Source organism: Lissotriton helveticus, chromosome 7, assembly GCF_964261635.1.
Source record: "Lissotriton helveticus chromosome 7, aLisHel1.1, whole genome shotgun sequence".
Classification (NCBI taxonomy): domain Eukaryota; kingdom Metazoa; phylum Chordata; class Amphibia; order Caudata; family Salamandridae; genus Lissotriton; species Lissotriton helveticus.
Genome location: NC_136068.1, coordinates 800207849 through 800225746, shown reverse-complemented (window position 1 = coordinate 800225746; position 17898 = coordinate 800207849). Strand labels below are relative to the sequence as shown.

General features: G+C 44.9%; 1 protein-coding gene across 6 annotated transcripts in view; it reads left to right on the top strand.

The window, feature by feature from the left end:
- LOC144769206 (F-box/LRR-repeat protein 3-like) overlaps positions 1 to 17898 on the top strand; it is a 139249-nt gene that overhangs the window by 99982 nt on the left and 21369 nt on the right. For all 6 annotated transcript variants that reach the window (XM_078653231.1, XM_078653229.1, XM_078653230.1 and 3 more), the window contains one exon: positions 4355 to 4712. In XM_078653231.1, the coding sequence (XP_078509357.1) occupies positions 4355 to 4712 (358 nt within the window). The remainder of the gene's footprint in view (positions 1 to 4354; positions 4713 to 17898) is intronic.

Below are 17898 nucleotides of genomic sequence, written 5' to 3'. Positions count from 1 at the left end.
TAGGCTGGCATGGTATGATACTGCATTGCACATTGGAGAGAATATTGTCTTTGTGGTGCATGGTAGTTAGCTATTTGGAAGAGTTATTTTCTGGAAATGCTGTTGGAGGTTGCTTGAGCCAGAAGGCATCTGTTTCAGTATAGGAATGACACCACCAAATTACAAGAAGTGTGACACATTAGGTACATCTAGCAATTTCTTTAAGGGTGCTTGCCTATGAAATGCTAACTTGTGCCCTTTAAGAACCTATGTGAAGCGCACTGCTTTTCAGATAAAACCTGGAAAGGAGAACAGAGAGGAAGAATATCTGCGTTTTCTGAGGTAATTTGTCAATGATGTGGCAGCTGAATGAAAGTAGGAACCTGTCTCTCCAAGGGCTTGCTTGAAAATGCATGGAAGGAATTAGGAATTCGCCTTTACAGACCCCCAAGGTTGCTTTGATCTTGAGCTGATGCAGGCAGCCTTCAATCTACTTTGGAAACTGATTTCTGAAGACTGAAGAGGATATTGCCGAAAGGTCTTGGACCAGAGAAAGCCAAAAGCATAGCTGGAGAAGCTCTTTAGCTATACCGATAATGAGTGGGTAGATATGGCACTGAGATATAATACAGAGTGTATCTAGCTTAAAATACTTGTTTCTATAGCCAGTCTGCTAACTTGGCCTGCTGAGTATTTTAGACTCCTAAAGCGTTCGCTAGTAAAGAACCAGGAATTCTGAGTCACCCTAATTTAAACATTAAACATTTTTAAAATGGTTGTATAATCTTCAGACATACATCAAAGACTTAAAGGTGTCCATTCTTCTAATTGCTTGCTGTAAACATTAAGGGCCTCTTACGATGTTGGGCAGATGACACATCTCAGAAACGGGACCGACTGCCTCATTATGATGCGAACGCTCATGGTGTTACGGCCATAAACCGGCTGTAGTACATGCTCTCTTGGGGAAATGTGAGGAAGTGTTAATACCTGCATCCCATGGCAGGCAGATGTGCCTGCCACGGGGTGCAGCGATAAGCAGGGGGCACCATAGGGGCCTACTCAGCCACCAACCGGAGGCCACAAAGAAAAGGGGGCCCAGCTAGGGGCACCCAAAAATGCTTTCCAACGGAGTTTCCATGTCGTAAAGGCCAGCATGGAAACCCTGCCGGAAACCGTGCATCGTAATCCGTATGGCGTAAACCAACATCAATTTGGATTACGGGCTGATTCTGACTGGCCAACTGGCTCCTTGATCTCATCGCAAGCCAGCTGGAATGACCAGCCAGTTTCAATTCGAGCTGCTGATAAAAATCATCCGGTCGGAGATGAAACCGACGATGTTGGTCAAAACAACCAACATCATATTAGGCGCCTATGTAATTTTCATGTGCTTGCATTACATATTATTTCTTGAGTACATCTGTTTTCACCATCAAAAATTTTTTCAGCCTCTTGGTTTTCAGAAGCCCACTGTGCACTTACTACCAAGAACATTTTGGGACTCAGCTGTTATGTGTATGTCATTTCACTCTGAAATCGACTGAAGATCCCCATTTTAAATCCATTGTTACTTAAAAATATTTATTCATGTCTGTGGCTGCTTTTAATAAAGGAGGCACTTGGTATAATTTCCATTGTACATTTTTCATCAACATTTTAAATCTGTCATGTAAAGTTATTTTCAATAAATACAATTAAAGGGCAAGCTGACTTAACAGCATGCAAGATGAAATGTCAACATTCCTCTGTATGTATTCAGCTGCAGGTCACATCTGCACACAGGGAGATATATCACTGCAATTGCATTTGCTCTGAAGCTGAAAAATGTGACTGATATAGTCACACTAACTCTGTGAACTAACTCCTGGATCCCACACAACCAAAGATTTACCTATGCCCAAGTAGTACCATAGAGTGACCATCAGGCAACATTATGGCCCTGGCTAGAATGCTGTCTTAAATAATCGACCACAAGAAACAATTAAAGTGATGCAGCCAGAGATTGTTTGTCTTCTGAACCCTCACCATTAAATATATAAAAACTGAATTGCTTTATTTACAGTCCCTACCCAGTTTTTCCATCTATAAGTTACTTAGATAATAGATGTTGCTGATATCCAATTGATTGGTACAGAACTAACTGACCGCATAAGGTTGGAGAGATAAATTTGACTTGCCAGGATTAAAACTGGTCACAGCATATATCAGTACTGAGCATTTGACTGTCCTAGCCTATTGGTAGCATAGAAGACATTCTCTAGTTTTTTTGGGGGGCATACAATGACACAGTATAGCATTATCAGCATAAATATACATTTTAAAACAACTAACAAATCTTCATTGACTTTTTATTCATATGTGTTTCCTCATCTAATGACGTTAGTTATTTTTAAAGCTCAGATACTTTGGTGTTCACTTGAAGGAAGTTGGGGAGAGTTGAGGGGGGATATACCCCATTTCCTACTTCTATCACAACTGCCTTTCTAATGATCACTGTCTGGGACACAGTGTACTACAGACAAGTTCAAGCCTTAAGCGTGGCCCATGAAAATGAGGAAGCTCTTTGCCTCTGCAGCTGTGCGGTATTATAGCTGCAGAGACAAAAAGAGTTGCCAGGGGGCACACTGACTGTACGCAACAAAGAGGTGGTGCGCTGCAAGTGCATCATACGAGGTGGAACCTTGAGAGGAGATAAAAGTGGTCCCATTGACACATTATCTATTCGTCTGCAGTTGTGAGCAGTCAGTTATTGCACCCACCTGCCAGAAGATCTCTGCTTCCTTTTGAAAGGCAGGCTGTGTTGGAGCCTCCAAAGTGAAATATGGACTGTCTGCTTCAAGCAAAAAGTCTGCTTTTCACTAATCCGCTACCCAAAGGGCAGGTGCGAGTTTATAGCTGCTTTCCGGATAGAGCATTAAGTGTGAAAGGCTTCAAGGGCCAGGTCTACACAGGGCATACCCATTTTAAGATACACCACCATGCAGACCAGGGCAGTGTACCCTAGACATAATATGGCTGCAGGATGGCAAATTGCTCAATGACTTACTGGTGAGAGGCAAGCAATTTATGATGAATCTATGTGTGAAGCATTCACATCACCTGCTGTCCACTTGAGAAGGTTGCAGAATACCCTTCCTAATGAACATTAATTAGGAGGCTTGAAATTCGTAATCCTCTGCAATTGACTGCGAATGAAGGGTTGATGGTCTGCAAAGGACAGCAGATCCCCGTTCCCATATCTGCATTTCTAAACAGGATTGAAAAAAAAATGAAAACCCATGTCCATTAACCACTTCCGTGCTCATGACGAGCTGAGCTCGTCATGAGTTGCGCCGCTCGCATGCTCATGACGAGCTCAGCTCGTCATGTAATGCGGCTTTTAGAAAAAAGCCGCACAGCGCAAAAATAACCGCCGCACGCATGCGGTTAAAGGGGAAGGTGCTGCTTGTGAACATGTTTCCCCTATTTTACGACAACGGGAGAGCATGTAGAGGTCCCTAGAGCACTGTTTGATCCTCTTGCTGCCACCTGATACAATTTTCAAAGCGGACAACTGCCCTTTTGCAAATCAGATACCACCCCAACTTGAGTTTTGCTATCTGGTCAATGATTTGTGACTGCAACATGCATTGACAAACCATTGATAGTCATTGTGAATCAAAATTAGGAAGGGATGCCTCTTTCATTCCCCCGTCTACTTGCAATTAGGGAATTAGGCACAGAAACCCTTTTGTGAGTACATTTCAAAACACACTATTGCAGTAGCAAAAATTGAATTTACCGATCACAGGGTTTCCAACTGCAAAACGCGTATCTTATATGGAGCCCTATGACCTTTTAAAAACGTGGAATGTATTCTGAGGAGACATTCCAGAGCCGCTGAAGAGGGTGGGATGATATATTTGATTGTAAAATTGTTTGTGTGTTTGATCATAAACGTATATTACACATTCTTAGATATTCATACTGATATGGAGTATCATTTGTTGCCCTTCAAAAACACAGATCCTAATGTATTTTACTTCGATGGTTCTATTGAAATATTATCTCTCTCCTCACAGTTGAGGGGTGGGATTTTGAGGTTGAAGTGTGGTGGTTGGCGCGGTAAGGATGCAAGGTTATTAGTATTTCATGAAGTTATATATTTTGACTGGCACCAGCCTGCACAGTTATATCTGGGGTCTGGGGTTTTAAGTACTTTTCTTGCATTAGTGGTTCTATGATGATTCTTTTCTATTTACAGGAAAGCTTTCTTCTGATGGAACGATTAATTGTTTTGCTCAATAACGGCTGCAGTATAATGAAATAAAGTCGGTCACCTTATTTTTTCAGAATGTTATGGCAAAAAGTAATTGCTGTTTATTGCTTTTAGAATGAAGAGAGGTCGAGTGACGGTTACAATCGACAGTCAAGTTCTCAAAGTAAAACAGACAATGAAAAAGCAAAAAACCGGGTTCCACGCTTCAATATCAACCTGCTGGATGGACTGGGGCAGCCTTCCACACCACGTAGTTCTGCAGATATTTCAGTACTTGCCCCTGGTGGACCGCGCACGGGCCGCATCTGTATGTCGGAGATGGAGTGAAGTCTTTCACATCCCTGACCTCTGGAGGAAATTTGAATTTGAACTTAACCAGCCAGCTACATCCTACTTGAAGTCCACTCACCCCGATCTCATTCAGCAAATTATAAAAAAGCATGCCAACCATCTGCAATATGTAAGCTTCAAGGTAAGAAAGCAAATATTGAAAATGAGGACCTCATTCCAGAGTTCTAAAAACATTTACAATATTCCACATACATTTATGACTTCATTCCAGTTTTGAATTTGACTGTAATCTGAAGCTATTTCAATTATACTGCAATATTCCCTAATCAACATGTACATTTAATAGGTTTCTTGATTATTGAATGCATGTATAAGTTTCTGTTTAAGCTGTAGCACCTGGTAGCATCATAGTACTTCTTGTTCAATTAAGAGTTATACCAGATAATATAGCATGTATACTAAGGACGTTTGTAATTCTAAACAAATATGCATATTTGCGAGTTGTGAGAATTTGCCCAACTCTCTTTCCTAGTTACCAGAAAGAGTTGAGTAGATCTTATTTTTGGAGTCAGTACACTTCGAAACACATCTCTTATTTTGATTTTGGGGTTTGATGACCACAAAGCTTTATGAATCAACATGTCAAAGTTTGAAAGACAATTATTGGGCAACCAGGAGCCATTAGAATTTGTGAGGAACAGGAATTATTTTATTCTCAAAAGATCTTTCATCATAATTTTACAAGCAGAATTTTGACAATTTTGTAGTCTGTAAATACCTTTTGGGAAACCTAGATACAACTAATTGAAGTTGACTAACCAAACCTCTTTAATTAGGCTCACATGTTTTGCCTTGTCTTTCTCATGCTGTGAAGGATACATACTTCTACATAAGTATATTTCCTCATCAACAACTAAGGGAATAGACTAAACATTTTTGATTTTTGCATTGTGCCGAACAATATTAGTTATCAGATTAATCTGCCCAATGTATTTGAAATAATACGTTGTGTATCTGTAAAATAAGTTAGTGTAACACATATTCTACATGTAAACTACAAATTACATGAGATAGTTGGAAGTGATTAAAACTTTTTTTGTACAAAGCAGCATTCCTATGCTAACGCTTGACAGGGGTAATATCGGATTTGAAGTCAGTGTCATACGTCAGGAATTACATTTTGGTTCTCTATTGATATATATATTCCAATGCAGGCAACAGATTCTTTGGCGCATCAACAGAGAGGAATTCACTGCCGCGGCCTGTGCAGGTAAGAGTTGTGGGGCGGTGGGGCGACTTGGAGGGTGGAGTGGATTCTACAGACGAACGTGAGAAATTTAAATAAATAATTAATTTTACCTCGTCGTCTGTCGAAATACCCCATCACCCGGCCCCACTGCCCCAACGCTCTTACCCGAACGGGCCGCGGCTGTGTACACATCAGCCATTTTGGTCACGGCTGCATTGTCAGATTAAGGTTCAGGAAACTCTTATCTTTTACACATACCATTACAACTTCATTGGTTGCGCCTTGTCAAAATTCAAAGTGCACACTACTTATAAAGACATTTGAGAGAAGCATGGTAAATGAAAAAAGTGAAAGCGAGCACTCATGACCCTTCCTTTGCTCAGACTTTCACTGCAAAATAAACAGAGAATACTTTAACCCTTCATTGCAGGGTTGTCTGCGCACGCGTGTGACGGGCTAAATTCTCGAATGTTTGTGCAAACATTGTACTAAAACTGGAGAGACACGTTTTTTAAAATGTGTGTCTCACGACAGAGATTAATTAAATAAATACATACAACACATACACTCACACACAGATTAAAGGAGCAAACCAAAATCAAGTCTCAATTTCACATTTTCAGTATTTCAAAAAAAATATTGAGGAAAATAATTTTCTTCCCATTATTTCCTGTACATAACTATCAATTCGCCCACATTTTGAGTGGCATCTTCACTCTCTTCTAGCCTTTTACCACAGATCACTACATCCTGGAAGTTGTAGTTGTGGGTTTGCAGTTGAAAACAGGGACCTGAACTCCCAGCTTGCAAAAAGACTAGACAAATGCAGGAATGGCTAAAGACGCCTCTAGCAGCACTTTCCATCTAGAGAAGCACGGTCTTCTCGACCCCTCATGGCTTCCGGGCTTCTCACAGCACGGAGACGGCGGTCATTGAGGTCATTGACAACATTAGGCTTACCTTGGAGAAAAAGGAGTCAGCGATCTTGGTTCTTTTGGACCTTTCAGCCGCCTTTGACACCATATCCCACAGAATTTTGAAACATCGACTGTAGGAGGTGGGTGTCAGAGGTAAAGCCCTTGCTTGGTTTGAGAGCTATCTGGCTGACAGGTCCACTACCGTGATTGCTGACGCAATGACTTCCTTTAGCTACCCGGTAACTGTTGGGGTCCCACAGGGATCGATACTCAGTCCCATGTTGTTCAACCTTTACCTTACCCCTCTGGCGGGTATCATCAGAGCGTACGGTTTTCAGACCGTATCTTACACCGATGATACCCAACTGCTGGTTACTTGTGACTCCGAACTTGGTAGCACCCAAGTCCGCTTTAAGAAATGCATGGTTCATATTAACAAATGGATGAGTGCCAACAAGCTACAACTCAACAGTAGTAAAGCAGAAATGATTTTGTTTGGAAAGGCCGCGGAATTTTGGTTGCACGACTGGTGGCCCTCTGAACTGGGCACTTGTCCTCTTCCAAAACCAGTGGTACGTAACCTGGGGATCACCATTGGCAACTCCTTGTCTTTGAAACCCCATGTCAATCAGGTGTTAGGGGTCTGTTATGGGATTCTACGTACTCTTCGCAACATTTTTAAATGGCTACCTACCGAAGCAAGGAAACCTCTGGTGCCAGGGCTTGTTATCAGCCGTTTAGATTACGGTAATGCCTTTCTTGTTGCTCTGAATGATGACCTGTTGACCAAACTCCAGATCCTTCAGAACACGGCGGCGAGGCTGGTCTTGGATCTCCCCCAGAGAGCTCCATCTGTCCCGAATCTCCGGACTCTTCACTGGCTCCCAATTCGACAAAGATGTCAATTTAAAATTCTAAGTCTCGTTCATAAGTCAATGTATGGGGCTGGTCTTCACTACTTGAAAAACAAATTGACATGGTATTCACCTGTTAGAACTTTAAGGTCATGTTCCAAGCCATACCTTGTCCAGCCCCGCATTCGAACCTCACGTAATGGAGGTCGTGCCTTTTCTTACCTGGCTCCCTCGCTGTGGAATAAACTGCCCGAACACATCTCTTCCACTACGGATCACAAATGTTTCCGTAGGAAATTAAAAACCTGGTTATTTCCTTAGCAGCCTACAGTCGTGTATCGCTGGTTTGATCTACCGTTCTTTATTTGCTGCGAGCGCCATGAGACCTCACGGTGATATGTGCGCTATAAGAACGTTTGACATTTGACATTTGACATAGCAGCTGTTCAAGTGTGCCTGCATGTGTGTTTAATGAGACTGTAGTTGTGCTAGTATGTCTGAACTGTGTACAGAAGTATATGTCCAAAACTGTTAATTTCAAACATGGCAGTCACCAAAAATAGCTTATTACCTTCTTGGTACTTCAGATAAATACATCGAAAAAAGGCTGAAAGTTGCCTTCTTTGTTTTCCAAAATATTTTTTTGTTTCGCATTCTGCTACTTGTAATCCTTTTTTTTGGTTTTGCTTTTTGTTTACTTATTTAGTGTTTAATTTAAACAAAACCATTACACAAATATACAGCATATCAACGCAATAACAAAGTTAGGTTTTAGCTAAATATACATATTAGCCACAGGGCCAACCCCAGTGATAAAACACTCTCCTTATAATAAAACTAAGTTATTGACAACTGTAAACCTTAAAATTAAAGCACTACCATCATGAAAATACTAATTTCCTTACTTGTTTAAAAATCTTCCAGAAAATTATCCCATCGTAAATAAAAACTCAAGTGCTTCCTTGAAAGATTTTCTATTTTCCCTCCTTTATTGGTTTCTGATGGAACTGTCGCGTTTCAATAAATTCTGGTCAAAGCAAGAACAGATGGCACAATTTATTAGATATCTTGTACACGCAGCCACATTTTCCAACAATTGCCAGCCCTGCCTCAATATAAACACTGTCTATTCTTGGAATGTGCCCCTTTGCATAAGCAGCAATCAGTATCTAAACAGTCCTGCATTTAAAGTTTGGAAAATAATAAAATCCCACAAAATGAAGAAATGAAGCCAGGACTAAATGAGCTGGCCATACCTCAGATGGACGGCATGAAACAAAGCTGTCATCACCTTGTGCTCACCCGCAGCACATTCACCCGAGCAGGGCCGGCTCTAGGCTCACGGAGGCCCTGAGCAGGGAGTGTAGGTAGGGGGCCCGAGGCTGCCAAATCCCTGCCAGGGGCCGCCACGCAAATATGTATCTAAGGATATATGTTGGCGTGGCGGCCCCTGGGGTTTGGCGGCCCTGTGCAGGTGCACAGCTTGCACATGCCTTAGGCCGGCCCTGACCCGAGCCCTTATAGTACTTCACCCTGTACAACCTTTGTGCATCACCCAGTGCCTCCATAATGCAGCCAGTCCCTTGCCACTGAATAGTACATCTCTGAGTGTAGCCATGATGCACTATATCCATCGTTTGCCTCTTGCACAACATACATTAGTCAAATGAAGCACATCCCCAGTGCCCACTGAGGCAAATCACCCAGTGAATCCATGCAGACCATCAGCCACTGTTCCCCTGAGTGGTGTCACCCAGTTTACCCATGAAATAAAGCACCCGCTTCCCTCCAGAAGCCATGCGGACCATCAGCCATTGTCCCCTGAGGGGCGTCATCCGTTTCTCCCATGAAATATATCACCCACTTCTCTCCAGAAGCCATGCGGACCCTCAGCCACTGTTCCCCTGAGGGGTGTCACCCAGTTTACCCATGGAATTAATCACCCACTTCTCTCTAGAAGCCATGCGGACCCTCATCCACTGTCCCCTGAGGGGCGTCACCCTGTTCTCCCATGAAATAAATCACCCAGTTCTCTTCAAAATCCATGCGGACCATCAGCCACTTTTGCCCTGAGGGGCGTCACCCATTTCACCCTTGAGATAAATCACTCAGTCCTCCCCTAAAGTACACCAACCAGTTCTCCCCTGGCTACCCTGAGGGCTGTCACCCTTTCTGTCCTGATTCTCATCTATCTATGCTGCCTTGTATACATCAGTCGTTGATCTTTTAGTGCACATGGCCTGCTCTCCCCTCTGCACATCACCACGTGCGCCCTTGGCACATGGCCTCCGGCAAATCGTCCTGTGTTGTGTTAACCCGAATCATCCTGTGTCTCCTGACCCTCTGACAGTTTGTCTGACACTTTGGTCTGTGTGCATTATGTTGGCCCGAGTGCAAAAGTGCCTGTATCTTTCATGGACCACTGGATGTTTTTCCCTGTGTGAATGCTCTGTGTGCCTTTATGGTGCGAGCAAGCACTTTTCAAATCCAACTTATTGGCTTTGCCAATGCTTTTTTTATTTACACCACTCACTTATTATTAATATTTATTACTTATGAGGGTTTCCTGTTATGTTAAACGGAAAATAACGGGTGTTGTTATTAAGTTAGTGAATGCAATGGTAATGGTGTCCAGCAAAACACAAGATGGATTAATCCCAGATCTGTGTGACTGGGGGTGAATGGTTTGCCATTGTGCAACATTCCGTCCATTATCTTGTGTGTTTTGGTAAGGGTGTCGTCAGGCTCCGAAGGGGTGCCCTGCAGGTTATCTCCTCAGGGAATACTCAAATAAGAGAACCCGCCCCACCTCTATCACAAAACATTGGAAACGTAAAGCATGAATGCAAGAACTTCGTGAGAGAAGATCTCGTTTAATGCTTCACCCTTATGGCAAGAAGATGCCTCCGATAAATTACTTACCAATAACGCCCATAATGTTGCACCTACGCTTGCCACAAACTCATACATGACTTAGCTTTGTGAGCTGAAGGTTTGGCCATGAGCCGATGTTACCTGCAAACGTGGCAGTCAAATCAAGTAAGCAACATCGCAGTTCTGCAGCACGGTACATATTAGTAGATGCAGTCATACACTGCCATCTAGAGGTCAAAGCCGATTTATTTGAATGCTGAATCGATTGACGGCTGAAACGCCCAGTTACTGCCATGATTGAAAGTGAACATGCATTAAGTAAATAATCACAAGTTGTTTGAATACCTATGCCATGATTTAAGAATAGCAAATGCGTCAATCAAATGACTGTAACACTGCGAATAGGCTCACCTACGGAACAGCCATATAACCCTGTAACCTACTTCCAAATGTTCATACTAAAATACCTCATTGAACATTATGTAAATACATACGTGTTTTAAAGTACTGGGACCCAGATTCGCTCTTCTTTATGCAGCACAGCGCTACTTGAAAAATTGCGCAACAGCAGATTTAATCAAAAGCAACCTACCAATTTATATCGTCAGCGGTGCTTATTTAAACCTGGCTGTTCTGTTGAAGAGTAAATTACACCTGTAAATGACTCAAAACTGTAAGTTACCTTTTTGAATAGCACAGGTTTATGAAGAGCCCCCGGGTGGGCCCACTTCTGGAGTAAACTGACACGCTGATTATGTGAATAACTAAAAAGTAGTAAACGTCCTCAATAGTGGTCATTACTCAAAAGTATAAGTTACCTTTGTGAATCGGGTGCAATATGTTTAAGGCAAAAATCATAAATGACTAAATGTTTGCAGATCCTTTATAATATTTTGGACAAAGACAGCACACAATTTCATGCAATGTTATGTAGTATGGTTGTATGAAAACGTAACTTGCACAATAAACCATTAAACATTTCTAAAACACCTACTGCCAAACAATTTCCATCTGCCTGAAACATGAGAAATGCAACTTAACACAATGGACTGTGCTGCACATTCCTAACAGGAACATAGTTATGGTAGGTGAGCACATTAACCTTCAAACGGATTTAAATGCATTCCTTCATCTAAGGAAGCAAGAGAAAGTATGCATTTGCCCATTCAGAGACAGCCCATTGCTGCAACTGAATTTCATTGATTGTCGAAAAAGCGAATAAAAAAAATGCTTTTCCAAAACATTCAAACTTGCACCTTTCTAAAATGCAGCTTGCTGTTGTTGCCTGGTTACTCTAATTGAACCAAACCTATATAAAGCATTATTTTTTTTAAATAAAAAACATTTTGCACACAGCAGCACCTCACTAGCCACTTAAGTAAAATGACTAGAGTCCAGCATTTTCACCCCAGAAGCTGTATTGTAAAGGCACCATAACGACAGGATTCTCTCTAGTTAGTGATGTGTATATATAACAAAGCAGCTGTTCTAAATGTTCCATGAACTGATTTGGATCGATGGTCGAATCCTACCCCAAACATTGACACCTCCATTAGCTGTTTCATGATAGACTTGAAAAGAAAGTGAGAGAAAGAACCCCATTACTGATTACAACAGAAACATAATATCAAAGAAGTGAACATAGCCAGGGTGTGGGCACCTTAAAGTGTTCCTGCAGTGGTGTGGCATGAGCACTCTATGAAAACAGTTTGCACCAAACATGGAGACAACTTTATGCCTTTGAAATCAAGCTCCCCAGAGATCCATGTCCCCCAGAGAAGTTCAGTTGGTCCCTGCCTTGATTAAAAGGGTATATAACCAGATATTTTGTATATGAGTTTATCCTCAAATTTGGAAAGGAGCCATAGTCATCCCTATTTTAAAAAAAAAGCTGAATGAGGAGCCAGATTTTTTAAAATTGGCGCCCTAATTCACTCCTGCCTGCCGTAGCAAAAATGTTTGAAAGATATTTAAATCAGATTCTGGCTGAGTTTATTTCCACACAGAACTTGGATTCCTCACAAAATCGCTTTCGTAGAGAACACAGGACTGAACCGGCACTATTAACTGCGGCAGACAACTTTCGTTGTCAGGTGGACCAGGGTGGCACTGCCATCCTGGTCATGCTGGGTCTGTTGGCAGCTTTTGATATGGTGTCCCCCTCCTGCCTGGTACAACATTTGCGGCACACAGGGGCGAGGGACATCCCACTGGACTTCTTGAGATCTTTTCTCACTAACACAATTCAGGCTGGTAGCTGCGGTGACTTCACAGCAGAACCTTTGTGTCTTACTTGTGGAGTGTCACAGGGGTCCTAGTTCAGCCCTCCTTTGTTTAACTTATATGTGTTGCACTTCTAGTAAATCTGGTAAGGTCATTTGGTTTCCAGGTTTTATCCTATGCCAACAGCACCCAGATTACTGTCTCTGTATCTGATGATGTGATATCAGTGGCACAAAGACTAAAGCTTTGCATGGTGAACATTTGGGACTTGGATGAAGGAGAACTGGCTGAAAATGAATTTAAAAAATAGTGACATTATGGTTTTTGGGGCTCAGCATTCGGTATGGTCTGAGGTGTAGTAGCCAGTGTCTTGTGGCCCCTTAGCATTCCCATTGATTCTGTTGAAAACCTTGTAATAATCTTTGACAAGGCACTCACTTTTGATTCACAGGTCAATAGGACCACAAGTGCTTGCTTTTTCATTATCAAACTTTTGAGAACGTTTCTTCCTTATATTCCTGTGGAACACAGAATTGCAGTAGTCATTGCACTTACCACCTCTCACCTTGACTACTGCAATGCTATCTACTTGAATATTAATAAAACCTCTCTTAATAAAGTCTAGATTATTCAAAATACGGCTGCTAATCTGATACTAAATGTTCCCAAGTGTTACTCGGTGAGAGAGGGCTTGTGCTCTCTTCACTGGGTTCCTGTGAAGAGGTGGGTGATATTTAAAGCTTTAACCCCTTCGCCGCGGCGGTAATTCAGCTGCGGCGCTAGGGTGGAGGCGGGCCGCGCGGCGCCGACATGCTGGTGACGGAACCACTCCGTCACCAGCCACGGGTGGGCTGTGCTAATGATGGAGTGGTTCCGTCACGGCCCTGCCCGCCTAATGGAACGCGCCGCACAGGCGCGAAATCAACGCCACGCAGGCGCGGTGGCCGGGCCGTGACGGAACCACTCCGTCATGAGCCCAGCACACCCGTGGCTGATGACGGAGTGGTTCCGTCACCAGCATAGAAGGGGTTAAGCATGGTCCCTCTGGCCCTGCACCAACAAGGATTGCTTGCACTGAGGTTAGCTTTCCAATGGTACACACCTAAAAGGCAGCTAATGTATTCTTCCCAAAGGAAAGTGATTATTCCCAGGGCTCGAAAGGTGAGATGGGTGGCTGCAACTTCTCAGTAGCAGCGGCCGAATTGTGGAATACCTTCACATTGCTAGTGTAACTGATCACATGGCTTTCCGTAAGAATGTAAAGACTTGGTTACATTCCCTCCCCTTATGGCCGGGATGCCCGCCACCCCCTCCCAACACACATCCCCAAGGATGGGAAGTCGGACAATAGTTGACTTTTTTGGAAGACGGGAGGGAGTCACCCTCCCGGCCGTATTTATTAAAATATGAAACAAAATTTAAAACATTAAATTAAAAGTTTCATCATTATGCATTATGTAAAATTTGACATTTATTACATTTCGATGCAGTCATGTACTTTTGGCTAACATCCTGAAAATGCATACACTCTAATTCAAATCGTACATCCTAGCATTAAGGGCCAACGGCAAGGTCTTAACCGGTGTCAGATCCCTACTACCAAACTCCCGCCCTCACCGTGTGAGCGGCGCATGCGCAGAGGGCTCTACCCTCATTGCCAACTGTAACTTCCCTTGTCGTGGTGGGGGCCCCCTTTCTACTCGACGCCATCTTAAGGGTCGTCCGAGTTCCCGTATGAGGTCTCCGTAGGAAGGACAGCGTGGACTCTCCCCCCCACCCCATACTCTCTATCCGCCGTCGCGGATATCCGGCCCCCGGGAAATTAGTCAGGAGGGGCATTTAACCGCCTCCCCCCCTGGGAGGGGCCCGTGGCCATCTCCTCCTAGGCGCCCCATCCTTAGTGGGTGCTGCCTCCCCGTGGAAGGGGCCAATGGCCGTCTTCCCCCGGGCGCTCCCATCCATTGTGGGTGGCGCCCCACTCTAGGGACCTTTAAATTCCTGCTCACCGATCATGACCTTACCGCCCGACAAATAAATACGACAGTTGTTTATCTACTAAAAGGAAAAAATTCCACATCATCTTACTGCTATTACTCATCATTCCTGCAAGAAGAAATTCTCCAATGCAAACCATATACATTCTCAACATTCCTTTATTCACTCTACCAAGGAAAAGGAAAAAGGCCTATACTTTCATCACTCAGAAAACTTTATTTCCTCCAAACATTTGCTATCAGGGGCTGGTGGGTGGGTCAAAATTGCTGCTTGTTCCGTCGAGGGCTCACGAGCAACGAGTGGGTGCAGCCTTCCGATCCGAGGAACAAGAGGACGATCTTCAGGGTTCCCGCTCCTTTATCCTTCTGCGGGAGGGCGTGTACCCGTCCCTGATACGCCTACTGGGCGTGGTCTTCCTTCAAGGTGTCTAGGACAACCCCTCTCGGGCGGGGGGAAGGCGCGGTCCGGCTACGCCGCTTTGGGCATACCAGCCGGGCCACGCCCACCCCGCCCAAAATGGCTTCCCGGGAGGTTCGGGCCCCCATCCATACGTTCGGGGGGACCTAGCGGTCGCCCCTTTCCATATGGCCGGGATGCCCACCACCCCCTCCCAACACACATCCCCAAGGATGGGAAGTCGGACAATAGTTGACTTTTTTGGAAGACGGGAGGGAGTCACCCTCCCGGCCGTATTTATTAAAATATGAAACAAAATTTAAAACATTAAATTAAAAGTTTCATCATTATGCATTATGTACAATTTGACATTTATTACATTTCGATGCAGTCATGTACTTTTGGCTAACATCCTGAAAATGCATACACTCTAATTCAAATTGTACATCCTAGCATTAAGGGCCAACGGCAAGGTCTTAACCGGTGTCAGATCCCTACTACCAAACTCCCGCCCTCACCGTGTGAGCGGCGCATGCGCAGAGGGCTCTACCCTCATTGCCGACTGTAACTTCCCTTGTCGTGGTGGGGGCCCCCTTTCTACTCGACGCCATCTAAGGGTCGTCCGAGTTCCCGTATGAGGTCTCCGTAGGAAGGACAGCGTGGACTCTCCCCCCCACCCCATACTCTCTATCCGCCGTCGCGGATATCCGGCCCCCGGGAAATTAGTCAGGAGGGGCATTTAACCGCCTCCCCCGCTGGGAGGGGCCCATGGCCATCTCCCCCTAGGTGCCCCATCCTTAGTGGGTGCTGCCTCCCCGTGGAAGGGGCCAATGGCCGTCTTCCCCGGGCGCTCCCATCCATTGTGGGTGGCGCCCCACTCTAGGGACCTTTAAATTCCTGCTCACCGATCATGACCTTACCGCCACAGACCGGATAGTTGACCGACTATCCGGTCCCCCCAACTCCTCCTATAGGTCATGCTTCCTCAAACCTCTCAACCATGCAACTACATCTCCTATTAGTAAGTCATTCCCCACCCTGGACAGGTGAACCCCATCGTTCAAATACATATCGTCACCCCGGATACACCCATGAGGAATGACATGCAACTGTGCAGAACGGAACAGTCTAGTAATCTTATTATTGACCCGTTTTACTGAATGGTTCAGAGCTGACACCGAAAGGCCCCCCTGCCACCTCCTTCTAGGAATCATGTGGGACCAGGCAATCGTGCACCCCGGGACTCTTTTAGCCAACCAGCTAACAGTTGACAAGATTCGTTCAAGTAACACTCGTCTACCCAGTGTCACCAAATCGTTGCCACCCAGGTGTACTATGACTATAGATGGCGGTGACCTATGCCGCCCTAAAAGACCCTCGAAAAATGACTCAAATTGGTCAAAAACGAGCCCACCTTTCGCATGGAAAGCCACTCTGAACCCGTATTCCCCAGGTGCGTGAATCGCGCCACCTTCCTTGAATACGTCACCGGCACGTCTCACGTATGAGTGGCCCACGACCCATACCATCCTCTCCCCAGTCGGTGATCTCTGACCGCTGGTCACTTGATGTAGGGTCGACCTCCAATTCCGCCCTGCATGGCAGGCCCGCGAAACTGCAAAGTAAACAAAAGACAGAAAACGTGAGTGCATGTCAATTGATCACTTACAACATGTGCAATCGCACATACCTCTTAAAGCAATTCGAGGACCAACGGCCCAACTGTTTCACTTCCTCGGCACTCTAACCCCTGGCTGTAGCCTCAGTAGCAGCCCCTATCCTAAAGGAGTGGGTCCCAAAATCGCACGGGTCCATGCCCGTGTCAGCGATTGCCAGTGCCAGCACCCTCTGAAACTGAAATCTCGTCAGTGGGGTGCCATCCTTGTGTCGGAGCAAGCTCCCCCCCCAAGTGGCCGCTCTTAGCGCCAAATAGTCTTCCACACACTTCAACGGGCAGACGGGGGACCCACGCTTGCGCTGCACGACCACACTATCTCCCATAGCCCCCTGGTCAGTCTTGGACCTGGCTATCATGATCACCATCGAATCACCCCTTATCTGGATGTGATCCCTGCACAAACCTCCCTCCATATCTCTCTTGTTCCTTGCGACAAGTTCGCTCACCCTCATGGCCCCATGGAATGCCAATGTGAACGCTGCCCGGAACAGAACTGCTTCGTAATGGGAGGAACACGTCTCATCCAGCTTTGCTAAAAGCAGAGACAGTCTGTCTAAGCCGATCGGGTGCCTCGTATCTCTCTTGCAACCCTCAAGGCGCTGCCAGCCGCGAAGGGCTTTCTTCACCAAAAAAGAACCTGTAGGATCTTTTATGCCGTGTACCTGGGCCATGAAGGAAATGGCCGCCCTATGCCTACCGGCTGTAGCCACTGATCGGCCCTCCCTGTGTAGTGCAACCAGGTACCCCAGGAAGGACTCCTCCTGACCCCAATGCAGACTCCCTACAGGACCCAAATATGTGCAATAAGAACGAAACGCTCCTTCGTATGCTTTCCTTGTCCTGGGGGCTAGACTCGCTGCCACGAGGTCTTGTAATCCGAGGCACCGATAAGCCACATTGCTTCTGGGAATGGTGCTGCCTCTAAGTCTGCTGTGGGCAGATAACCCCTGAATGCCTGCATACGTGAACGAGAGAGTGCATCAGCCGCAAGATTCAGTACACCTGGCACATGTTTTGCCCTGAACAGTACATTCAATCTCATGCACAGCAGCACAATCTCTTTCAACAATCTCAAAATCATTTTGCAGCGTGCTGCCTGTTGGTTAATGCAATCTACGACAGTCATATTGTCGGACCAAAACACCACTGAGCGGCCCCTGAAATCATCAGCCCATGTCATC